The sequence below is a fragment of the Bombus vosnesenskii genome, unplaced genomic scaffold (genome assembly GCF_011952255.1).
Source record: "Bombus vosnesenskii isolate JDL3184/JDL3185 unplaced genomic scaffold, Bvos_JDL3184-5_v1.1 scf7180000013270, whole genome shotgun sequence".
NCBI classification, from domain to species: Eukaryota; Metazoa; Arthropoda; class Insecta; order Hymenoptera; family Apidae; genus Bombus; species Bombus vosnesenskii.
The window spans coordinates 300,177-326,008 of NW_022882928.1; the positions used below are offsets into that span (position 1 = coordinate 300,177).

The 25,832-nt window shown below is 40.4% G+C and overlaps 3 protein-coding genes across 9 annotated transcripts in view; 1 reads left to right on the forward strand and 2 right to left on the reverse strand.

The window, feature by feature from the left end:
- The window catches only part of LOC117231058 (tubulin polyglutamylase TTLL5), a 35,479-nt gene that overhangs the window by 7,301 nt on the left and 2,346 nt on the right, over positions 1–25,832 (forward strand). For 3 of the 5 annotated variants that reach the window (XM_033489112.1, XM_033489115.1, XM_033489114.1), the window contains exons 2-14: positions 9,413–9,586; positions 9,987–10,067; positions 10,164–10,287; positions 22,655–22,761; positions 23,247–23,460; positions 23,723–23,979; positions 24,057–24,256; positions 24,334–24,563; positions 24,642–24,837; positions 24,914–25,079; positions 25,156–25,296; positions 25,384–25,534; positions 25,601–25,767. In XM_033489112.1, the coding sequence (XP_033345003.1) occupies positions 9,420–9,586; positions 9,987–10,067; positions 10,164–10,287; positions 22,655–22,761; positions 23,247–23,460; positions 23,723–23,979; positions 24,057–24,256; positions 24,334–24,563; positions 24,642–24,837; positions 24,914–25,079; positions 25,156–25,296; positions 25,384–25,534; positions 25,601–25,767 (2,201 nt within the window). In that variant the 5' untranslated portion in view covers positions 9,413–9,419. Of the gene's footprint in view, positions 1–9,391; positions 9,587–9,986; positions 10,068–10,163; positions 10,288–22,654; positions 22,762–23,246; positions 23,461–23,722; positions 23,980–24,056; positions 24,257–24,333; positions 24,564–24,641; positions 24,838–24,913; positions 25,080–25,155; positions 25,297–25,383; positions 25,535–25,600; positions 25,768–25,832 lie in introns of those variants that run through there. The other 2 variants (XM_033489113.1, XM_033489111.1) reach the window with 2 other exon arrangements.
- Positions 1,063–7,959, reverse strand: LOC117231067. The gene is made up of 3 exons (XM_033489134.1): positions 6,720–7,959; positions 5,368–5,533; positions 1,063–3,937 (listed from the first exon to the last, which is right to left on the reverse strand). Exons 1-3 carry the CDS (start codon positions 6,957–6,959, stop codon positions 3,528–3,530), a joined length of 816 nt encoding a protein of 271 aa, XP_033345025.1. The 5' UTR covers positions 6,960–7,959; the 3' UTR covers positions 1,063–3,527.
- LOC117231061 lies at positions 10,610–16,846 on the reverse strand. Of its 3 annotated transcripts, none has more exons than XM_033489120.1 (2): positions 16,509–16,846; positions 10,610–12,816 (listed from the first exon to the last, which is right to left on the reverse strand). In XM_033489120.1, the coding sequence occupies exon 2, from the start codon at positions 12,797–12,799 to the stop codon at positions 11,057–11,059; it is 1,743 nt and encodes a 580-aa protein (XP_033345011.1). In that variant the 5' UTR covers positions 12,800–12,816; positions 16,509–16,846; the 3' UTR covers positions 10,610–11,056. The 3 variants fall into 3 exon arrangements, with proteins under 3 accessions (XP_033345011.1, XP_033345012.1, XP_033345013.1); XM_033489121.1 differs by lacking the exon at positions 16,509–16,846 and adding an exon at positions 13,731–14,112; XM_033489122.1 differs by lacking the exon at positions 16,509–16,846 and adding an exon at positions 13,221–13,491.

Sequence of the window (25,832 nt, forward strand, 5' to 3'; positions counted from 1 at the left end):
TCGGCACGAACTTATGGGATGACCCCCATATAAATCGGAACGAACTTTCCGGGCGACCCAATAGTCCTACAAGATTCCACGATTACAAACGTGTTTTTATTATCACGCATCAGCTTCTGAAAATCAGCTTAGTCGCGTGATAAGCGTTTTATTGCAAAAATATTTGTAACCTTCGTATTTGCAATTAAAACACATCTTGTCAAAGGTAGGCGTCCGGATACTTTTGAACGATAGTGTACACGTATCTTCGCGAAAGTTACCTTGGGACGTAGTCCCGTTAATTTCGAAAGGGTTAATTCCAGATGTCGTTATATGGCGAAGGTTACCGTATCTCGGCGCGGCTTACTTTTTCCCCAGTTGAACCGACAAGCTTTCGACGAGCAGCCAAGGCGCACTGCAGACCTGGCAAACGGCGAAACCGAAAGGCTATGCTGCGAAAACATGCAAAACTCGTTTTTTTCTTTTCGCATAATTCAGACGCGGTACAGAAAAATGACGTAGATTTCCTACTAACGCAAGCGATGTCAAACGCAAGCTCCACTTTCCACGTTCATTTTCACTCGTACGTTGGACAGGCGTGTCTGCCCTCGGTGTTACCGCGTTCGTTACCAAGTAAAGTAGGAACTCGCACCTTGCAATTTAATTACTCGCTAATTGCGTCATTCGTCCAACGTTTAAACACGCGTTACCCATTTTCCTTCGGGAAGGTACATTTTTGGGTCACGCCTTTATCGATTCGAATGTTGGAAAGTGCGCTACGCTCGACCTACACTTCCTCCCTTATTTACTTTATCCGAAAAGGTGGCACTGCGGATCTTGGCCGATCCGAATTTATTGGAGCGCAAGGACCTTCGAATGAAAAAGACCGTCAGATTAACGGGGTATGTATTATACAGAGATTTCTACCGTAGGTCGAGTAGAGATAGGATATTCAAAGTACCGAACATAATAAATAACCTCAAGGACACAGCAGGCTTCGAAAGGTCTGGCTTAAAATTTGCACATAAGCTTGATGGATGGAAGGAAGAAAAGGTACGAATAAACGTCTCTTCGAAGGCACGTCTTTATTGTGACATAATTTAACTTATAATACTAGCACACTTTAATTGTCGTATGGGCAAACGAGAATTAGTACCTTTGTACGAAAAAAGAGGAGTAATTAATCGTATCACGATCATTCGAAACGATATTGAGATCTGTTATCGATGACCATTGATATGATACACGGTAATATCGCATTCTGGCAGTCTCGTATCAACTACCGTACGAGCAAAGATACGTACACGCGCGTACAATCACACACGCGTACGTCGTATTATCTATTGCAAACTTTCGTGGCTTATTTTATCATTTAATAAATATAAGAGCGGCGGATTAGAATTTCTAATTGACTGTTAGCGTGTTTCGTGATAATTCGAATTTTCACGTTCGTTTCGCCGGCTGGATCTTCTTTTTGGTGCGAAACGAAACGGAGGATTCCGCGTGCTCCGACTTACGTAAACATCGGCTGTTCATAACTGTTCGCGGCTCGTTAACGATTTCGATGCGTGCACGGTTGCGTGAATAGCCGGAGAAAAGTCAAGGAAAGTCGTATGCGTTTTAACGAACGAAACCACTTCCTGATCCGCGATCCTCTGTATGCGAACAATACGCGTGCCATTCGCGTTCCCGTGTGCACGCCGGAAATCGAAAACAAGCCCAATCGATACGTCTGCCTTTTCTTTGTTCTCGTTTCTGAATGCGAGGCAAGCGTTAACGGCAAGTGCGAGGCGGATTAAGACTCAACCGCAGTTCATTTAGCTGGTCAGTTGTTACGTGCTTTTCCTCGGAATATACCGCGTTTCACAATGAGACCGATTTATTGCGCACAATCGTACAAAAATAATTTTACGCTACGAGCTGTTTTTTTTTTCTCTCTTTCGACAAGGCACTCGGCCCTCTCGCTTCCCACCGGACCGTTTGCCCATTCAAGAGGAAATTTTACATTAGAACCACGAATAGGACTAGTATCAGATTTTTTGATACCTTGCAATTACTAATAATAAGCGAGTTATTTTTGCTAATAGAATATTAACGTTTACTTTTACTGAGACAGAGATATAGCTAAGCGTTCTTATTAAATTGGACGTAGAATCGAGCAACAGAAGTGCGGCGTAACCTATATACATAGTTTGTCGTTTACCAATTCACTAATATCGTTACTTAGCAAATTACAGAGCAAGACGACCGTAGTTCAATGGAAATTAAATTAAGAAAGAAAGCAGAAAATTAACTTCGACCCAGATACAGGATATGGAAACAAAAATATTCAAAAGAATTCTTGTTTCGCGAATCATTCTCTCGCTCGACGAAACAAAAAATCGTATAATAATGGGACATTTAATCGTTCGTTGGCGTAAGTTGAGCTTACAAAAATAGCTCGGCTGGTTGCTGTTAATAAACGGAAGTCTACGTTCACGGTCGTTATTGTTAAGAAATTGCTACCCGCAGGAGCCGCGTGTTTCCTAGCTCGCGTCGTGAAAACGTGCCGGAACATCCGCAAATTACCTGTAAAATATTATTGTCGAACGCGCGAACACTCGTCCGATAAACCGTGACTATTAGCGGACATGCTAGCTGGCTCTATGCAAATGATTATAGAACAGGAAGCGTCCGGGTCGACGAACCAAGATCGCCAACATTTTAGCGGAACTTGTTATCCCGTTTGCGTAATGAAAATCGATCGACGAGATGGCCGTGGTCGATCGCGTGTCTCGCGAATTTCGCCAAAGTTTGATTTTAATTACCCGTCGAAAATTGAGATTAACGACGCCCATTAATCGAGCTTCTCGCGCCGTTAACAATCCACTTAATTGAATAGACTCGCAACTATAGAAACACGCCTGAACGAGAACGGAATATTTTTTCCTTCGCTTGGGAGTCGCCGCTTGGGAGTCGTTCATTCAGCCAGGCAGTCATTCGATCTGTCGAGATTTATTAGCGACGAGTTGTTCTTTCCCCGAGAGAAGCATCGTCGAGGGAGCTCTCTTTTTTTTCTCGCGTGACATGTTCACCTGAATTTTTACTTTGCTTTCGTTGTAAATTGGTTGGAATCAAGCGGGTCGTGTTATTATTGACAAAACGTCTAGCCCGTCATTCAGAACTCATTAGCCTCGTATTACCGCCCCAGGCTTTCCATTTGATTTCCCGTTTAAAGCTCACGGAAGCTTGCACTCGTGTCGGCTAGCATTCGCGTACGGATCGACCCACATAGATCGCCTCGTGATTACTCTGCAGCTCTAGATCGTAAGAACGATTAAAGTGAAAGAAAATGTATAAAACAGAACACAAGGGTACACATTTATGTACACATGTATTTGTACGATACAACGACGTGACGCTTATTATATTCGCTGCCGAATATCGCAAAATCACGTGTACGTGTTCTCTCACTTTATCGTATCTTTATCGTTCCATTGTGTATCGTTGCTCGAACGTACGATTCGTGGCACAGAACGATAGATTCGATCTAAAACTATTCTTGTTAGTCAGGTGTTTCTACGCTCGGTGATAGAGAGTTTATGAATCGATCGATTCGCGTCGCTCAGCAGGATGTCGTTGTGAAGATAGCTGATCAGAGCCGTGCAAACCCGATCCGCTCCTTTCGTGACAAAGTAGTACAAGGGCGCCCAACTTTTCGTGTTGATGTAGAACATGGAGGCGATTGTCAAGCGATCGGTCTCGCTGATCTGTTTCGCGAACTTGATGAACGTGTAGAATTGGGATTTCGTGGCTGGCGCGTAGACAGACCTCAGCTGCGGCCCCATGTCGCCCAGCAGTTGATAGAACTTCTGGCCGCGGAATCTGCTGCCTAGTATATTGATCGTGTGCAAATTACGGCACCTCTCCAGTATGCGGATCAGGTATCCCGAGCGTAGGTACAATTTCGACGTGGAACCTGCAGCAGAATATTTCTTTTACTCTATCATCGGTTCAGAGATAGCGACGCTATCGCGATTTTGACAACCGGACGAATTCTTTTTTGTCGTAGTTATCGTACGATTTACAGTGAACATCATTAATCCTCAATTGGTACTGTTAGACCGTAATTGATCTATACGAGTTTAACTTATGTTAGCTGATCCAAATTCCTTTATTTTAATTTGGATTCTGTGTTTTACACGATGTAGAGCTCTCGTAAAATAGAGAATAGAGGGAATTAGAAGAAATTCTATGAAATAAGTATGTTTTATTACCTATAGATAGACTTTTACCAACCTCCTTGGATAAAGTACTCCACTGTGCATTTTTTCTGCTAATTTTCTCGCGGAAGTTGTTCGTTCGTTCGTTTGTTCGTACGTCAGTATGGAGATGTATGCAAAACGAACTGGCTGTATTTTCGCACCCGGCATCGTTAACCATTAAAATTGAATGCAAATACTGTCGCGTTTATGTTGTTGCCTAGAAACTTATCGTCGCAGTATCGCAAATAAAATACGACCGGTGTGGTGGTGGTAGTGGATGGAATGTCGAAAGAAACTGATTGCGAAAAACGTGAATTGCATTCTGCGTTGCTTCGCTCGTGAGAGGAATTCATGCAGATCTTCCGACAATGATGACTTCGAGTCAATCGCTCCTTATTGATCGGGGCAATTTAACGCGCCTCAATGGAGGAAAAAATGGAAGAGTGTGATTTAAATGATAGTTTCGAGTTCGTCCTTTTTCCTGCACTGCAGGCCAATGCAACGGAACGTGTTCGGAATACTAATTACGTCAAAGCCGTGGTAAACACGGTTGCCAGGTCAAACGGCGCATCCTATCCGTGAATCATACACGAGCAGAGCCCGCAAATCGATAGAAATTTTCTGCCCCTTTGTGACTGCGTGGCGGCATTGTTGGCGCACGAAGACGTATAAAAAGGGCCAACGAAATGCACGACAAAAGAGGTACGAAAGCAAAGTTTCGCAGAGAGAAACGCGGCGAAAGAAGACCGAAGAAGTGATGCGCCATTAGGAGAAATGGTAACAACAGAGGACCGCGTTCTGTTTCTTGTTTGACGAGTGGCCAAACTATTTTCTCTCTCTCCTTGATTCCATTTTACGTTCGTATATTTCTCTTTTATCGTGTTTGCCGTTTTTTAGAACGGCGGACTCGGCATATTTGAGGAGAAACGAGAAGAAAGAAGAGGGAAAATCGAGAAGCAGGAAGACGAAAAGGGATGAAAAACGAGGTAAAAAGATTTCAGTCGGGCAGAGTTTTTTGAACTCGAGCCAAAGGTTCTCTGTCTCTTCCCAGCTCTGTCGATACTAGACCACGTCGAAGGAAGAAAGGAGAAAGAAACTTAATTAGGAGAGAAAAGCTGACGACGATGCATAGACCGAATAGAACCTGTGCAATTAGAAATGTGCAGTTCCTCCAAGTTTTTGTTCGTCAGCGAGAGTTGCCGCAGGATCTCGTCGCAATCTGGTCTCACGCTTATGCTGAACTTCTTCAGCAGCGGCATCCTCTTCAGCTCCTTGATCACCTCGGCCGTGTCTTGTTCGTTGCTTGTCACCTGGGAATAAAGATAGAGATCTAAGAATAAAAAACAGAAATAGAACAAATGCTTCTTTCCATTCGTAGGTTTCTCTTGGTGGACTCTCCGACTTTTAACCTTCTCGCCTTCCTTAAACTTCTTCTGTGTCCCACGCTTTTTAGGGATGAAGTGTCTAAAAATGGATAAGAAGATATCTGAAGGGATAGAAACGCGAATTTTTTTTTTACTAAATCAGGATACTAAAGAATACATATCACACAATAGGGAACTATTGGAAATACAGGGAACCAATAACTGTGAAAGAAAATATATCACACAAAGAAGAAGAGAGTAAAATCAAACAATAAAGAAGCAGGAAATATGCACATTGTGCAACAGGGACAAAGCATAAAACATAGAGCAAATATTATTAGAATACCCTTTGTATGAACAAATAAGAGCAGTGCATTTATAAGAAAAAGAAACAGTGGAAGAGATATTGGCAGTACAAAGTGAAGACGATGCCAGAAGACTATTTTACTGCACACAAGAAACAATGAAAATAAGAGCATTCTACAGAAATGAGTGAAATAAATTCAGGGGCACAGAATAACACTGGACACACGTTTGCTTACATACACATATAGTATCAAATAGATGCAAATCTAAGTGATATAATATATGAGTTACACACAGATGGTTATTACTTCATAATATTTTTAATAAATACAAGAAGTAGGTATAGTAAATAAACATTCTGCAGATAAATGTTCCATAACATACGTGTCCACTATTAGTTATATAAGCTAAGTGAACGTAAATTTAATAAAGTAAACGTAAGATTAAGCATATAGGTAAATGTAAACTCAATTAGCTGTATGAACTTAAGCTAATTAGTCTTTGAGGATAGGAAAGAAATAAAAATAAGGTAGAAGAAAGTGTAAACCAGCCAGCAATATACAGCGTATAGTTGACAAATTATAACAAATGATAACCTACGCTGCAATAAATAATACATACACATATACGTATAATTGCATGGAGTACTAGCATTGAAAGAGACTAAGCTATCTAGAAGAGATCTACACTTTTACTTATTGCACTTTTATTTTTATGGTTAGATTATTCAGTTCCTCGTTATAGCGTTAACGCGACCGTGTATATGTATATACCAGCGTAGCTTATATATTGCTGTGTTTAGAAAGGATTAGGTCGATTATCGTACCTCGTAAGTTCGCCATAGAAACGGGTCGTAAGCGAGCCGGTTGAAGAGCACGGACACTTGACTAACGGCGTAAAGCTCCTTGCAGGAGAGATAGGAGAATATTTGCAAGATGATTTCGACCGGTAAGGATGAGATTCTTGCGATCGAAAACGATGTCGGAACCACAGTCTGCGCATCGCACTTGTTACCAATTCTGGCACGCTTCCTAATGGGCTCTGGAGTAATTGCAAGTTCGTCCATTCTCGTTGCGTTTCCATCTCTGGCATTGGTACGCGCGCGTGTTCTCACATTGTCTCTCGATAGGATGTCGTGAATAATTTCTCTGGGCTCGATGATCGATGGTCTTCGTTTATTGCTAATTTTTGCTGCACGAGTGTTACCGCGTTAAAGATGTCGTGTGAAAAGACTAGAAATTTTGACATCTGTCAAATCCAGCCCGACGCTTTTGTTTTGTCCTCGTTGAACGATATTTGCCGTTGTTCGACACTTATCGAACTCTTGGCTGCAAATATCACATTTCCTTTTTTCTCTCGCGTCCGTTGCACTTGCCACGCGACAAGCGAACTTTTGGCAACGAATCGACAAATCTTCTGGCTCTTTTTACTGCTGATTTTTGCTTCTACATGACGAATCGGAAATTGCATGTGTAGTACATTTGCCGTCTTTCTATGGAATCTGAAGTTAGAGAGTCTGAGGATAAAGATTGAAAAAATTCAATTTAATTCGGGTTATAATGATTGAAATCGAATCTCATAATCATATCGATTTTGTCAAAAATAAGCAAACGCGGGGATGCTCTTATGTAAATGATCTCTGTTAATTTGAACGAAATAAACGAACCTGCATACGAATATAACTCCGCCCTCGTTGTTATGCATATCACAACGATCACGAAAATCATGATAGTGACTCATGCACCGGCCATTCCTCTGTCACCTGCTTTTCATTCCGGTTAATAGCAAGGGGTACCGTAACCACACGATAAATTCTGCTTTTTTCGGTAAGCACCTACGAGTACGTGCGTGCTTCTAATGGCTACGTATCATGCGTACGTAATGCACGAAACAAACGTGTACACTGTGCATATTTGAAAAATATCCATTTAACGATAACGCCCTTTTTACAATACTATTATCTTTTTTCTTTTTTGCTGCATTATGGAATCCTTATAGAGATTTCTAAAGCGCAAAAATAAACAAAAAGTTGGAAATAACTAAAACTTGCTAAAAAAAAAAAAAAAAATAATTTAATATAGAGCGTAGTAGAGTAGATTTTAAGAACAATTTCATTTTTTATCTCATTTACATTTTTTATCCGGCGTAATTGCAACCGGTTTCGAAACGAGTTCAACGACTCGCAAACTCGAGATTCCTCAAGGTCGCGGTCGCATAATAAAGCGATTTTGAACGTTCTTGTATCATTGTGCTACAGACTGTTCAGAGAAGTAGAATGAAGAGAAGCAAAGAGGCGGGAGTTATTCAAAGAAACATCTCGGCTCGTTAAATAATAAACAAGCTCGTTTATAAAACGGTGGACGTATTTTATATTCGAAGAAAGATCAATCGGACCGGTCGATGTGGCGTTCGACATTTCAGACATGTAACGTCAATGCTATTTAGAATATCTTCGACGTGGTCTTCGAACACAAGTTATTTCCGTGGCGTAATTACGAGAATAACATCCAAGTCATGCAACTTGCCAAATAGTCGCAACGTCGAATACGCTCGAGTCGTTTAATTTTTAATTTTCTTTCATAGCGCACCTTGATCCGATTACCTATATAAACTTAGTAAGTCTGGCAAGATTCAAGGTGCAACCACGTCGCGGTTATATTTGTTGCCCATTAACATTCCAGCGGCAGAAGAGCAAAATGCAGGATAACGCAGCACTGAAAAATCGATCGTTTGTCTATAAGCACGTAACTATACACGGATCGATATAATATGCGTAATTCTTTATTAACTTGTCTACTGCCACGGCGGTTATAGGTGACGTACGTTACTAAATTTTCCAGAATGATAAAAAGAAACTAAATAGATTAACAAATTCCGAACAATGTGAATGACATGGATAACATTGTCAAGAAAAAAGCGCGCAAACATAATATCTATAGTATCCTGTAGAATGTTATGCTGCAGCATATCTCGATCTGTTGTGACTCTCGGGGCAAAATATATAAAATTCGCGTGACAGCCTACATACTAAAGAACAATCTTTCACGTTGTCGCGTTAGGATCAGCCTGCACGAGCCTATTTCGTACGATAAGCTTATTCCTCCGATAAATCTTACAGAATAAGGTGAATAAACTATTTATACTTCTATGTGCACCACAGTCGCCCTTTCGACTCGTATGTCTATTTATTCCGCCGACTTATTGAATGTTAGCTAACGCCAGACCGTAAAAGTTTGTCCCGTTGGCTTTCGTACTCGTTTCGATGCAAGTTATCGACGTTTCTGTCAATACGCGGTGGTAACACGTTTGCAAATCCCCCTGAACGAAACAATGAGAAAACCGCAAACTATGGCTACGCTAGTGCTCTATCGTTAACGCTAAACACGTTATCTTTTTACATGTCACTAACGAGACTGACATTATCCGCTGCGACGCGTCGTCGAGAAAGTTTTCTATTCAATTTTACCCTCGCCAAGTTTACGATTGAGAATGAAACAGATCGTTATTGTAACATTGCAGATAAATTATGCTGTCTCAAATGAAGACCAATACCACTGGAAAACTGGAAGGGAAACGACCGAAAGAATTAATGTCATCTTCCAGTCTTTCCGGTATGTCACAATTATCGAACAGCAGCGAGGAGACCTTGGAGCCTCTTGTACATAAGCCGCACAAATTGGAAACGATGGAAAGGTAAGTTACCTAAATGCTCAAATTTCGTTTTATTAAAAAAGACGTCAATTTTTTTCAAAACATCATGTATAATGATTAAATATCTTTAAATAAGAGCGAATTATTTTCGAATGAAATAAATAATTGCGAAAGAACGTATTAAAATATCCATTAATATAGTTTGCGGAAAATCAGATTGGAATATGAAAAATTTCAAGCGTATTGAAATATATATGTAGATCATATGGTTTCTTTTTTACCGACATCCGATAACTTTGATGGCGCTGCATTGCAAGAATGAAATTTTTGCGAGTTCCAGTATCCGCCCTTTCAAATATTTTGATTATCGCGCGCTAAATTGCTAAACGGAGTACATTTGTTAAGTTACGCTGTGTGCAATAACTTGTGAAATACTTTGCAGCACAACGAAAGACGCAATTCCGCAACACAACGAATGGTTATTAAGTGGACCAAGTGGTAACAAGTCTATTTTGCGTTTCAAGTGAGTAAAAAATCTCTTTATATTGCATTTTTTGTATGTAATATGTAATATTTGTCGCAGAATATATAATGTATGTTATTTTTTATTATTCTTTAGATGCTCTGCATTAGCAAGTTCCCCGGAAGAACCACCCGCGAAGAAATTGCATATGACCTACAAAATTTTTCAAACGGACACTAAACTCATTAATCTCTTGCTGCAATCACACGGTTTAACAGAGGTAAGTAAAGATAATCGAAATGTTTTTGCCAAAAATGTTTTATTGCAATTTGATACGTATGTACTAAATTCGAACTATATCGGATCATTCAACACAAATCAATTTTTCTCTTTTTCTTTTTCGAAATTTTTATGTAATTATTAATATACGATTCGAAAGTAGTAGTAGTACAACTTATACTTAAGACAAATACATTTTATTTATTTATTTATTTTTTATATATTTTATCATGTCACTTATTTACTGGCATTACTTTCTTTAACGGAACTTTTTTAACTCAATACATAATATAGTTATATTTTATAGTATAAGAAATCATATATTTCATATCATATATTTTGATTTATTTGTTAATCTTATTGCTATAAAGTAAGTTACTGCAACGTGAGATAGTAATATAGTTTTTTTATTTAATATTTAGTATGTTATTGTTGAATATTATTTTAGTATTTATAATCGTAACAAAGTATATAATCATACAAAATCAAACCTGAATTTATTAAACGAAGCAAAAATATATTTGTTATAAGATGCTAAGACGACCAATTACTGTTACCAGTTGCGATTATGTTTATATTTGTTTAATTACATAATAAACGTATCTTTGCGTTTATCCAAATATAAATTTTCTTATATTTATTAACATTATTTTTAATACTGACAATTTTACAGTCTATTAAAGTATAACAGATTTAAACAGCAGCCGATTATGTCATGGATAGGATTTTTAAAAAGCTGTTTTTGTTACATAGAAGTTTGAAAAAATCTGTTATTGGATACAATTACCACAAAACCAATGAGCTCCTGGACATAAATCCACGTCCAAATTTGCGCGAGTTAATGTTGTTCTTAACATCCTTACACCTTCACAATCCAAACCCCAATTTGCCAAGTTTCCAATCTTTCTCAGTCTTTTACAGCTTTTAAACATATTCAGCACAGTAGTTGCAGATACCTTACTGGCCTCGTATATGTAAAAACATGTTAGGTTTTGTACTAAACTATTTTCACACTTATCAGACTTTCTTGGATTTCTGTGTTTGTTCGATATACTTAATAACTTTTCCAAGTGTTCATTAGTGAGATCAAAACAACTATGAACATGTAGTGCTGTTAACTCTGGTGCTAATGAAAGAAGTTTTGTAATAGCAACAGCACTTACTATACGGCCTAATTGAATTTTCTTCAAATATCTCAGTGGAGGAGGATCAGCACCTTCTGTCCAAATTATGTTTGATCCATCATTAGTAAACGTTCTAAGATTAGAACAATTACTAAAAACTTCTTTTAAATCAACTTGAATAGGATTTTCGTTTTGCGTTATTCTCAAATTAAGTTCGCGTAGATTGTGACCGTTAGTGCGAAGATAATCGTAAAAACCGTCCAACCATTCTCTTTGAGACGGTATACTGTGCACACTCAAGGAAGTGACATAGGGAAATAATCTCAAAGCCTCAGGAGGATGATGAGGCTCTGAAATATGTAATTTTTCAACTCTTGGGCATGCCTGTGCTAAAAGTTCTAAACGAACTGGTGTTGTTCTGCAACTTCTTGCTTGAGTTAGACTAAATGGAGTTTTAAATCCAATGAGTCCTTTGTTCATAATTTCCACTACTCTTCCCATATGGCTATATTCTGCTAGAGATTCCAACTGTGGAACATGTACCAAAGCCAGAAGTACTCCTGTACTAGTTACACCAGTGTTAGCGACGTTAAGTACTCTGAGCGTATCACAGAGAAAGTTTCTGCTTTCATAGTATTCCAAAAGTACTCCTTGCTTCTCCTTTTTCTCTGATTTAGAATTTCTCATTTTCAATTTTGAAAGCAGTGTTTTTAAACGGGACCAACTAGTAGGTTCTTGCATCGCAGTATGGGGCACCTTGTCCCTAAGTTCTACTTGTAACAGTAATTGCTTCAATCCTATATCTGTTACTTGTCTGGAACAAGCTACATCCAGGTGTACAAGTTTTGGACAAGCTTTTCCCACTACTTGAAGCACTACATCACTGGCTATATTACGTAAAGTTAAACTCATCAGATTCTTCATATTTAAGAGAGCACATCTTAATAATTTGCAGTCTAATCTTAATAAAGCTGAACGAGCCAGCTCTAAAGATTCAAGTCCAATTCCTTCTGATGCAAGTAGCTTTAGTAACGATGTCTGATGGCTGCATCCATAATAACAGCAGAGATTCACTTTCAACTGTTTTATATCGTGTCCAAGAAGAAGGGCTAATAAGTATAAAGGAGCTGGGCCAGAAATTAAAGTTGATCCATCTGATGCAGGCCCATATAACATTTTTGAAGTTTCTTCGATAACTTGAGACCTCAAACGTGCTGGCAAGGCATTTATGTAGTAAGGTCTAATGGTCTGCTTTGCGTATGCCAATACTTGTGCAGCAGATGATTCTTGTGAAAGCACCTGCAGCCTGCGGCACGTCCCGTCGAGTTGTTGACACACACGTCCCAAACTAAGTCTCTCTAGGGACTTAGGCTGACGGTGGCCAGGCATCTTCTCTTGTTCATTCACTGTAATATTTGATATATCAGTCAATATAATGTAATGATAATATATGTAATCACAATAGTATTTACGTTATAGACAATGGGAATTTTTATTAATTTCACTATTATATTATGTATTGAAGTATGTTTGCAGAGTGTATTATAAGAATTAGAGAATCAAGTAAACTTAATTATAAAGAAATGTGCGTACATGATACGAAAAGTTATCTTTGTTAGATTTTGAGTAAAAAAAAGTTATGCATTCCTGATCAGTTGGGAAAATAAAATTAATGTTATGATTTTGAGGTTAACTGCATTTGAAATACGGTTTCGTTTTTATACGAGTTCCTATGCAATACTATGGACATTAAAATTATATTATCAAGAAAAATGTTACTGGAAAGGGATATTATATATAAACAACTTTCCTATATAATTATCAGTAAATAAAAATAGTTATCCTTGCGAACTTTCGTGACAGAATACGCCGATGCTTTTTCCCCGCATTGTTTTACTACTGTCTATTAAAATTATCATTCTGAGTTCGAGAAGTATTCATTAATAAATTTTGTATCTTTTCATAAATCTGAATATTATTGCAAATACAAAGGACATTTCTACGCTGTTTTATTTTTTCCCTTAAGGAACAAACGAATACGAAAGTAACTTTACTCTGATTTATGATTTTCTAATTTTGTATTCGAATGAAAGGAATCGGTAAGAAAATTTGGGGACTGAATTGAAGAAAAAATGTGTTTTAGACGCAATAAGTTCGTGACAAAAAAAAAGGAAGCCTTGACATTTAAAAAATTGAGAAACAGATCTGTAGCTGCACATTTTAACAAGTGATCTTTAAGTATTAAAACAGGAATAATCCCATACGAATTTTTAATCTATTAACAAAAAAGAAAGATATTTTACATTCCCGTTAAGCTGGCCAAGTTCGACGCAATGTGCGTTTATATGCAGACTACACGTGCTCGTCTCTCCTTCATGATTCTACATGTCACGATATATCAATCGGGGAAAAGTAGGAAACGTGCTCAAAACGTGTCTCATTCTAACGATGTTGCGACGCAAGATACGCTACATACATACATTTTCTCTTTATCAATAAATCATTACTCTGTTATTATATGTATACTTTCAAGTCTCTGTCATGTGTCATTGATTTTTTCCATTTCGATAAAAGGAAAAACGTTAATTCATTACCTAACTGATCCTACGTCATCTCTCGGTTGCGTAAAAAGAACCGTAATTGACTAAATTGTTTGAATCTATAATTTATTGGGCATCCGTTATAAATCATCCGAATCGTCATATTTTTTTCTACGTTGAATAACATAGAACGCTAGATTAATCCAAATTCGATTTCCAAGTTTTAACTCGCAAAACTCGTGGTAGTAAGTAGATCGACGATAAAATAATTTCTATAGCCTGTGATACGTCGACTGTGTCGTGTGATTATCTTTTTCCTGTTTTTATCGCACTAATACACGCTTATTTCCATCGATTTCTATTCCATGCATAAACGACGCTCGCGTAGCCAAGTATCGAGGATCTGTTGCGAGAGTGACAGAAAGGTGGCATCGATGCGCGCTATAATTGCGAAAACATCGTTGGAGAACGGTCCGCGAGCAGCGAGGTTTTGCGCGACCTCTTGTTAATTAACTAACGCCTCGTGTACTGTAATGCAATTTCGCTACCAGCCACAGATAGCCATCTGCGTGCTCGTGCGTATAAGATCAAAGGGAGCGTGACGTACGATATACGAAATAACTATTTTAACACGATCATGAAACAGATAATAAAACAGAATAGCGCATACTATAAGAAAGGAAATATCCGGTTGACAGAGAAATAAAATGAATTCAACGAAAGAAGATCGAAAGTGAAAATCGCTGTTACACCGTGCTTAAACTTGACCTAGACCCAACTGTTGTCTGACCTAGACCTATTCGCGCAGATAGAGCAAAAAGATGTTGTTAGGCTGAAGATAGAAAGATAGAAAGATAGGCTGAAAGTGTATGTAAATCGCGATCGATAGCGATTGGATAATAGCTGGTGAAGTTGAATTATTGAAATCCAATCGGTTTCCGCTGCTATGCCATCTTTCTTACTGCGTCGCGGGTCGCGTGTTATGTTAATAAAGCCCCGAGTATGTTTTGAATCGGTTCATAGAAGCGAGAGCATTTGGACTTAGAAATCCGCGTGATGCACGTGCCGCAGCGGACATTGAAATCCGTACAATATGCAAAACAGCGGCGGGCACCGTGAGTCGTTCACACGTTCGGTTACATAAAGGCAAACACAACCGAATCCGACACACTACTGCGACACTTTCACTGGACCATTTTTTTTTTTTCGTTCATTCTACTTGCAAGCAATCGAAGCTACTTTCTAGTAACGGTATTAAGACGCTTGACACTCGGTGCTCATGTTTCTACACCGCTTCAAACTATGTACCTATGTAATTAAAAATTTACTCGATCGATTCGAATAATTAACGCTTATCTGTATTTTATCTCTCGATACAACGTTCTTCGATCGGCCGAGACATAGTTGCATGCGTTACTAATTGAGCAGTTAGGTCCACTATCCACAAAGCGTCGCTTCATAGAAGCGTAAGCGTAGTTTATTAGACGTGACGATACGTTTACGCCGGTTCTGTGTTCAGTCATACGAAGCGTATAGGAAGTTACACTTTGTCTCGTTGTTAAAATGTCAGGCGATGTGGAAAATGCTTTCATCCCATATCACTACATTCGTTTACAGCGTGGCAACGTACGCCTCGCTGTTGACAATGTTAACGCCAGTCGTCATGACGAAAACGATTCGCTGTATCGTGGACAGGTGCACGTTACTTTACAGTGACCGTTGTTCCATCGAAACGTACTGTTAGCATCAACGTGTCTAATACGCGTCTACGAAGCGATGCTTCGTGAATAGTGGGCCTTACTCGACTGTATGCAACCCACGTGTCGCTACGTCAACGAGGATTCTACGATCCAAACAAAACTTTCAAACTCTTTCAGCTACGGACCTTTCTTTCTGACTCGACTCTATTGTATCAAGAAAAAGATACGTCACGCGTTCGCTTTAAACGAATGTCTTTAGATCGAAATCTCGATGAACCTATTTCTATTTCCCGATTCAACCGATTCAAATGAATTCAGCGAAGAATCGAACAAGCGCGTGCACGTTTCCAAAGGCAGCTTCAAAAACTTCGCGGCATAGATTGCCCTTGTCCTTCGAATAACGATGCTTCTCGGTAATTCTTTTAATTCCTTTACCTGGCATCAAACCGAACCCAAACTTAACCGGATACCAGGATGAGTAAAAAGTCGGGTAAAAAATGATAAAAGGAAGACGAGCAAAAGAGCGGAACGTCTTGCTCGCAACGGTATCGGACAGCGCAAGCGTGCTCATCGCCCTCGAAATACCATAATTCGAAGAAGATAGCAGGTAGATAAGTGCGAGCTGCAAAGTATCGATCGTAATTCTTTGTTTATCCCTGGCTTCCACGATGCATCGTGAAAATAGACCTTTAATTTCCACGAAACAAACTGAAAATCACGCTCGAGGATGATAGCGGATAAACGAGACGGAGACTATTTGGCGAGTTAATAATTGGAAGAAGCAACGAGCGATTACGGAGAGATTACAGAAGAAGAGAAAAAGAAGAAAGAAAGAGTAACGTGGCGTCAGGTGCCTACCTTGAAACAAGCAAGTCCCCTACGGGTGTCTCCTGAGCGGCGGCTCGTGCTAGACTACCGCCGCCACGAAATCGCATGCGTCTGGTGGCTGAGGCGGACTCGGCTCGGCTCGGCTCGCGACCTCGTCGTCCGGCTTTCCGCTTGCCCACACCATGCTCACGGCGCAACGATACGCTTCTCTCTCGTCCATTCTGGGGCCGAGTGGCCGAGCCGCCAGCTCTCCGGTTCCCTATCGTCCGAGAGTTGCCTTAAAATATGCTACTTTATTTATTTACCGACACTCCGAACCGCGATTACAGGATATCTCGTGACGGTCAGCATTACGCGCTTCGATATGCTACACGTTATCGTGAAAAACACCAGTTTCCTGCAGAGAAGCACGTCGTTTCGCTGTTCTGATCCTCTTCGAACCTCTCTGGGCAGTCGTATGCATAGAACCTCTGACTCGTTTGATTTCATCAATTGAAATTGATGACTGGCTCGTAGGATGTGTTAAGACACTTCTAGAAAAGTTTTATCTATGTGTTACGTGTGTTATTGGAAATAATTCGCAATTTCGTTAGCACCGTTATGAAATACGACTATCGTGACTGTATCGGTGAAATTTGAAATTTCGAAATATTTCCTACGTTATTCGTAATATGGTAATAGAAGGTTTCTCTAAGCGTTTGATCTCTACTTATAGATAGAGAAGAGAGTCGACAGTTTGTGAATTCGTAGTGATTAACGATTCATAGTTGGCGGTTGGAAAGCGCGTTAATTGTCAGTCATTCGCCTCTGCGTTGCGGGGTCATCGGGCGGTCTCGTCCCGTACGCTCCTCTCAAAGCATTACACCCGTGTCCATGTCACCGAAGCTGCAGAACATCGTCTCGTAATTGAATCGATCTGGATCAATTGCTTATCAGCTGCAATACGTGTGCCTCGAAACATTTTCTTCGCAATGATACCGAGACAATGAATACCGAATACATGATACTGCAACTTTGTTAGCTTCACGGTATAGATTACGCAAAGAGAGAAGTTATTTACATTTGAAGCGCCTTCGAACGCCCTCCGAATCGTTGAAAACCAAATGTTAAACCCTTTGAAACTACGTTAACCGAATGCAACAAAAGTTTATCTTAAAAATTTATCTCGAAGCTGAAAAGAACGAGGTCAGTGGTACCTCGTGAATCTGAGGACCATCGTCGACTGAGTATTATTCTGGTCTGGAAAACTCAGGTGCCATTGAAATATTTTTGGCATATCGAGGTTATAGGGCATCTCGATATACCAGGGCTCAAAAGCTCGAGAATTATTCGACTATTTCGGGATTTGGCAGCGAGGTCTTTCTGGCCCTCGCGAGCTTCCACTCTATTTTCGTCTGTTTACATTCTCGAAGGGACCGAAGTTTCTCGTGTCTCTTTGCGTTCTCCACACTCTGTTATTCCCCTGAATTTACTTAGGTACCTGATTCTCCAGGAGCGAGGCAGCGGATCGAAGCTGGGAAATCCTAATCAGTTCTTCTCGATCTTCCAATAAAGCGTTTACATTGTACGATTCTTTCAAATGGAAATGAGAAAGACGAGAAGAGACAATAATTCCAACGCCCCGTCTCTCTGTCTCTCTCTCTCTCTCTCTCTCTCTCCCATTGTACTACGTATAAGCTCGTTATCCTTGATCGGTAACGCAATATGTGGCTCACGTAAAAGCGACACGTTAAAGCGACGAGGTAAAGCGCGACCGAATGTTGCCTTCTTGTTGCACACGTTCGTCCCATCTTCTGTTTCAATACCTTTCGTCGATCGGTTTAATAGAATCTTTCAGACGATTCTCACCTTCGATGTCAACGTCGTAGCCATTGATTAGTCATCGTCTACGAACTCGTAAATCAACATCAATGACATCTATTTAAGGCGTAAACACGGCTTTCTTTACCTCAAAGTCCCTTCGATATTAGAATTGAGCTCTAGTCTGACACTAGAATTATCGACAATTATAATTGGCAAATGTATTTTATTCAGGCTCGTCACGGAAGATTATAAGTAAACTACGAGTGTTTACGCATTTGTAGAAGATCGTAAGAAAACGCGTGTTCTTTAAAGAAAATTTCATTCGAAGAAACATTAGAAATTCGTTCAATTTCTCTAGCCTTTTTGCCAAATTTCGCGGTTCTCGCGTTAATTTCACCGATGCGCTCGTCTTCTCTCCACTCCGTAATGATCGATTCGCTGATCCGAAAAGATCCACGCCGTAAAACCGGAGTAGTTTACGGTGTCGCGTTCGTGGTTCTCGAGCAATTACGAGGGATCGTGGCCGATCGATACGAGGTGAAAGCAAACCTCGCACGCTTCGGGAGCAGTTAGAGAAAAAGGAGGAAGACAGGATGAAAGACGACGCAACGGTGTCTACAACGAGCTCGCTCGTCTCTTCGTCGCTTCGTTCTAATTAACGTCTCCTTAAACGCCTGACGCGGCGGTTTAAACGCTCTCCACGTCGACGTCACAAAGTGTTTCCGTATGGCGAATCGACTGAATTTTTCCCTGGGCCAATTACGTTTCGCCTTGTAGTCCATGGACCTCATTTTTCTCGCGTGATTGCGACACTCGTCAACAGGGGATCCCGCGACGCAGATCGCCATCGGGCCACTCAAGATTCTCTTGATGACGAGGCAGCAAAAAAACGAGCAAAGTCAGGAGCGAAGAATGTTGCTCTCGACTCGTGCCACTCTCGCTTCGAATCGTTGCCAGTAGGAATTATACGTGTTAGTCATCGGCACGATAACTTGACTAATTTCGTACGATTAGATGTAGAGTATTTATTACAACAGATACAGAACAAATCGGTTGAGATAGCCGAGTAATTTCGATCATACATAGGGCTTCTCCAACTATCTCCCCCGGTTCTTCTTGCTGCATAGTTCGGATAATGGAAGCTGACGTTGAAAAAGTTGAAGTTACGCGGTTCTTTCTAGATCACCATCAACGAAAACAATTTCCTCGTATAACTGAATTTACGCTCAAAGTCTCGTTTCAGTGTAATTGGAACTGGGCTACGAATTCGTATACTCGAAGTCGAGTACCATCGGTATAATGAAGGTTGCACCGCATCAGAGCTCTATTATCGTCGTACCGTTCTAATATATCCGCGTTATTTTCTCGATGCAAATCAATTTGCCAATCTGCTCGTTCGACGTTTCAAGTTCGCGAAGCCGAAGCCCATCAACGTGTCGACCGACAATTCTAAAATTGTCGTCTAGGCCTGGCCTGGTCGGGGCCTAAAAACAGGATAGCCTCGAGGCCGGCAACGAGGGGAAACAATGTCGAAGAGATGCGAGAAGATGAAAAGAAAAAAAAAAAAGGAAGCAGAGGGAAGCGGAGAACGGTTCGCGAGAATCATAAACGGCGGCGGTGAGACGGTAGTATAATGATCCCCGGGCTCTCGGTATATTTCATCGTCGGGTATATTCGTGCAGCGATTATGGCGGACAACAGGTGAGGACACGGGCAGATCTGGTGGGATAAGGTTTGAGGGTCACGCGTCGCCTCGGAAGGTCCGTGACTGAAAAGCTAACCGGTCCTCAATGTCCACCGCCCGACGACTCGTAGAAGACGTATACAACGTATACCACCACGTCCCTGACCGATGAAGTTCCTAAATTTCCGCATTGCTTACGATCGCCTTACAAGTCGACGATTCCTTCCGATAGATCCTCGACATCAATCGGAATGGACGTTATTGAAACCGAGACTCTCTCGGTGACTGGGGACAGAGACCTTCGAATCGAGAGGAGAATACGGTCCTTGAGAGGTACCATTCGCGTTGAACGCCTCGAGTTTGTTCCTGGCTGGTCGTTTCTTTTGCTAGGCACACCGCACACGTTTTCATTCGACAGCGACTTTTTCGTTCACCGAAGGATACACCGGTGAGCCGCGGTCTTTATAAAAGTCCCAGTGGCTTTGTTCGCGGAACGTTATAGGGTTCATCGGCACCGAGCGTTTAACTCAAGTTCGACGATGTATTTTTGGTGTCGCGTTTCAAACATCACATATCGCGAGACGAGGGGATTCACCGTGCAATGCCTCGCATGCAGAGTGTCTCGATCGCTTAACGATCCTATTTCCTCTGCGTTCGTAATGCGAAAGCAAATTCATTATACCGCGATAAAAGAGTAAAGACGTGGAGACAGCGTGGATAAATGAAAAGTCAATGAGTCTGACCGACGTGACTGTGGTCACGTAGTCTATAGGGAAGTCTGTCCAAACCCTTCTTCGTATTCTTCCTAGCGGACTTTGTAATTTGTGTCTGTAACCGTGACCTAACTTGGAATCGTGCGAATATAATTAATGATCGTCTTATCCTCTTATCTCTTGCTCGATCCTTGTGTATCGCTAAATCTGGAGCAGTTGCGCCCTTGGTATTAGACTACGGTTACCGTGGGTGGGTACGTTATAACGTGTGATACGTCCGATGATCGATGCATACGCTCGTAAGAATGTCCGATTGCTCGGCGGGCGTATTGAATTCGTCAGAACGCGCGTCCTCAATGACCTATATAGCCTTACATTTTACACGAGTGGCGCGTCAAACGTTTTACCTTTTTTCATTGCGTGGACGATTGGCAAACGGTGGAGGGATCGGCGCGGCTGAGGATTTTATGGCAGCAACGATTGCGTCAAAGTTTATTGGAAGCCGGGCTCGCGGTTAGAGAACGACTCGAAGAGGATGGTATCGAATTACGATGAGGTCGATCTTCATTAGAGTCAATTGATATGATCTACATTCGCGTTAGATCACGTGTTCGCGATCGTCGATGTTTCTTATTGAGCTTAGGTCATCATACGCAAATGAGCGTGGCGCCATGACATTGCACGTAGACTGTGCGAATACCGGTGCGAAACTTTCTACTACGTGAAAATCAATGATACACCCTATATGTGTGTATACCTGACCGTTTTAAAAGGAAGTCATCCCATTAACCGCCATTGCCAAGTCACGATGGTAATGCGCAAGGCTGCCGCTGAGATTCCACTTATTTGCATGAATTACCGTCGTAAAAAGTCTAGGCACTGCTCCAATTCGGACAGGTTGTCGTCCCGACGCGTGTACCTTTAATTTACCCGTTTTCACACGATGCGACGCAATTGTCCCGGAAAGACCAGGAAGTTGTTCGATCGTTCGCCGCGTCGAAAGATCACGACGATTATCGTTGAGGAATATTCCACACTCGATTGACTCATTATTTGGAGAATAATTAAAATTTAGAGACGCGATTCGACAGGGTAAAGTTTCCAGCTACAACACGGAAAACACCGGTGACTCATTTCACCGTGGATTTACGTATTCACGTGTGGATTTACAGCCGTGAAAAACGAATATCGCTGATATTTAGCAACAATAGCATTTTTATCTCGTCGGTGTCCTATCGCTTAGAATAAACGTGGGAAATTCGCAAACTAAATAGCAAACTGGTTAAATTGTCTTCGGTGTCTATCCTCTTCTCTTTGACTAGCGATGAATCACGCCAGGATAATTTACATAATACGGTTCGTTTCATAAATTAAAGAACTAATAGCCGTAGTAATCTTAAAATTGATACTTTTGTCTTTTCCTTTCCTTCTTCTTTTTCTGTTCTTTCCTATCTTATATCGACAAATCACCTCTTCCTGGTAGAAAGACTCTTAATTCGTTCTTTTCAGTTATTGTTATATCGTCCGTAGATGGACATGTTAATCGTATCCATCTCGAGCGAGTAGAAATGAGTAAAAATGAGCCGAGTAAAAAATGAAAACGAAAGTACGATTATAACAAAGACCATGGTCTCTCGAATACTACCGTAACCGTGACTCGCTCTTATCACGTCGTCGTGTACACCGTGATAATTAGTATTTTATCCACGTAGATACACGCATATTGTCCCTACGAAAAGTGACCGCAAGGTCGACGATGAGAATACGCGCGAATGACAATGCGGAACGAATATTAAAAATGCCAGCTTGATCGTAGGAAATGCTTCCACGTTTCGTGTTTACGAAACAGAAGACAGAAGTTTTGCCATTCGTTTCCGCTGGTGTATCTCGTACATAGGATCGTAAAATAGGGGGAAATAAAAATGATCGTCATAAAAGGTACAGATTAAAGTGTTCGTTGGTATACGTTTTTCCAGGTTCCCATGAACGAGATGGATTTTAACATTCTGTGGATGGGGAATCACCCGAAGCCGGACATTTTACGGAATTTAATGCCCCACCAGAAAGTGAACCATTTCCCAAGGTATGTAAAACTGATGGGCGTTTGGGAGGGAAAATAAACACACAGATCCAGGCAACTCGAGCAGTTGTGGATCACTCGAGCGAATAAATCAAGCTTTGTCGAGAATAAAGAAACACATTGTATATTTATCATGGGATGCGTTGCTGAAAATAATAACTGCATCGTCGATGAAAAAGAATCGGAGGCTGCGCAGCAATAAGGAAGCATAATATTTTATCCAATATTTAAACTGTATTTATTGGAAAAGAAGAAAAGGTATAGGTTTCATACTCAAAAATGCAAAAATTTGTCGCTAGGAATGTTAGTTGACTATCAATTTATAGCATAGCCGTTTCACAAAGCGATTTGATTTTCATAGAGCTTCAGTTGATCCATTTGGTTTATACAAATTACTAAATTGCAGAGTAGAGCTGCTTCCTTATTAGCCGTTACGATTAGTTGTTTAGCTGTACGAATTAAATCAATTTTTTAAATCTCTGTCGTAGGTCGTACGAGATAACCCGCAAGGATCGACTGTACAAGAACATAGAGGCGATGCAACGCAGCAAGGGTCTACGGAATCTGGACTTTATACCGCAAACGTTTCTGCTGCCTAGCGAATCGAGGGAATTACTTACGGCGCATTTCAGGTACCGCGGGCCCTGGATTGTCAAACCAAAAGCCAGTTCCCGCGGACGTGGCATTTATATTGTTAACAGTGTGAGCATCATAATTTCTAGCTATGAATATAGATAACGTGGCCTGCACCCGCATGCTTGTTTTCGCACACCGTCGTACTTAAAATATTGTGATAAGAAGGCTCCTATTACCAAGCGTTATTACGTACTCTATTTCATGGTAGAATCAACTTCGAGAATAAAGGCGTAGTTACCTTTCTCCCCGTATATTTACCATGTATAATATATTGTCTACACACGTATATATGTAAGAATTGATTTTCGTGCACGTTCTGTACTTGCAGCCTGAAAAGATTCTTACGGACGAATCTGTGATCGTTGCACAGTACATAAATAATCCGCTTCTAGTCGACGGGCACAAATGTGACTTACGGCTGTACGTAGCCGTGACGAATTACGATCCACTGTTGATCTACCTGTACGAGGAGGGCTTAGTGAGATTCGCCACGGTGAAGTACGACGGTGGCAACCAGTATATCTGGAACCCCTGCATGCATTTGTGCAACTATAGCATCAACAAATTCCACGTGGATTACGTAAAGTAAGCAGAACCGTTTTCACCACTGTAGACGTCCCGCCTGAACGAGAATTACTCCGTTATTCTAAATTGTCTTGTAGAAGCGAAGATCCAGATGCGGAGGACGTAGGCCATAAGTGGACTTTGTCGGCGTTACTCAGACATCTACGTTCAATGGGACAAGACACGGAATTGCTGATGCAACGCATAGAGGATATTATCATAAAATCGATTCTTGCGACTGCCTCTGGAATCGTCAGCGGAGTCAAGCAATTTGTAAAGCATCCGGAAGCTTGTTTCGGTAATCGTTACTTCGTCGAATATAAAATAGAATATAGACTAGGACATTCTAATACATATTGTTTATTGCTGTTCTAGAACTATTTGGATTTGATATTTTAATCGATGACACGTTGAAACCATGGTTACTGGAAGTGAATTTGACGCCATCATTGGGATGCGATTCCCCGCTCGATGTTAGATTGAAATCGGCTTTAATAGCCGATTTACTTACTCTGGTTGGTATACCTGCGATCGATCCGATGTTACGACCGCAAAGCACGCACCTGAACCGATCCACAGTAACTTCTACTAAAAGAATAGTTAACGTAAGTACTATATCGTGAGTTCTTGACTGAATATTCGAGTGTTATGAGCCATCGATCGAAGATTTTATTTGGTTATAGTGTAGGAGAGTACATTCAGCCGAAACATTATCACAAAGAAAAAAGAACGGTAGTAAAAGTAATATCAATAAATCAGGATTAACACCCGAACAGCAACGAATAGTAGCATCGGCGAAAGCTCAATTCGATCGACGAGGAGGATTCGTTCGTATATTTCCTAGTCCGAAATCGTGGGAAATGTACTCACAATATTTAGGTAAATATTTGAAAGCAATATTTTTACGAGTTTTATTTTGATTAATATCGCATTGAATATTATTTTGTATCTTCAGATCCAACCACAGGCATACCAATAGCTTCGGATCCTTTAGGTCCAGGCAGACCTCCGCATCAACTTAATACGAATCATAATTTAATGTTACACGAGCAATTATTTCCCGCGGCTAGTCGTACTACTGACTTTATCATTCCCGAGGTTACATTGGACAGATTGTCTAGGTACTTTTGTGAAAATAATAAAAAATTCAAAAACCCATCGTCAAATAATAATATACAATTCATATATACATTACAGATACGAAAGATATGAGAGAGCTTTGGTAAAAGGGCACAAACAAAGCTTAGATCGTGGTAGTAGTAAAGAGAATATCGATATAGATAAACATAAGTATAAGAGCCAAGTGGTGCAATCTATGCACGAAGGAAATAAACTTAGGTTGGCTATATGATCATCAAGTTATATCATCGATATCGTAGAATTTACAAATTCATAATGTATTACATAATTAACGAAATTTTTCAGTCCTGGAGAAGCTAGAAAGGCCTTCGGTTTATACTTAGGACATATATTACGTAAAATATCACAGCCTAATGCGGATCCAACATGTTGCGATCTTGTGATGAAATTTCTTCAACAGTCGGCTAGTAATTTAAGGACCCCATTCTTTTTTACGGTACGTCGTCTAAGTATATTGCTTAAAATTTTATATATTATAATTCAATTACTTCTCTCTATATAGTTACCAAGTAGTAAATTGAGTGATAAAGATCGTGCTGCTGTCACGGCTAAACAACTCTCAGACTTTTTACATTTATACAATCGAGAGACAGATCTTTACGCGGATACAGTTGACCGTCCACGTACTGTTCCGAATCGACTTTTCCAAAAGTTTTTAGTCGCGGCAAGGTAAGTTCGTAGTTAGTTTCTTTTATTTCATTTATATCGTTAATTATTAATATTTGATACTGCCT

Coding starts and splice junctions, on each gene's coding strand:
- LOC117231061 (XM_033489120.1), bottom strand. CDS start 12,799: ATGCCTGGCCACCGTCAGCCTAAGTCCCTAGAGAGACTTAGTTTGGGA.
- LOC117231067 (XM_033489134.1), bottom strand. CDS start 6,959: ATGGACGAACTTGCAATTACTCCAGAGCCCATTAGGAAGCGTGCCAGA. Junction 5,534..6,719: donor TTCTATGGCGAACTTACGAG/GTACGATAATCG, acceptor CTTTATTCCCAG/GTGACAAGCAACGAACAAGA. Junction 3,938..5,367: donor GCACATTTCTAATTGCACAG/GTTCTATTCGGT, acceptor ATTCTGCTGCAG/GTTCCACGTCGAAATTGTAC.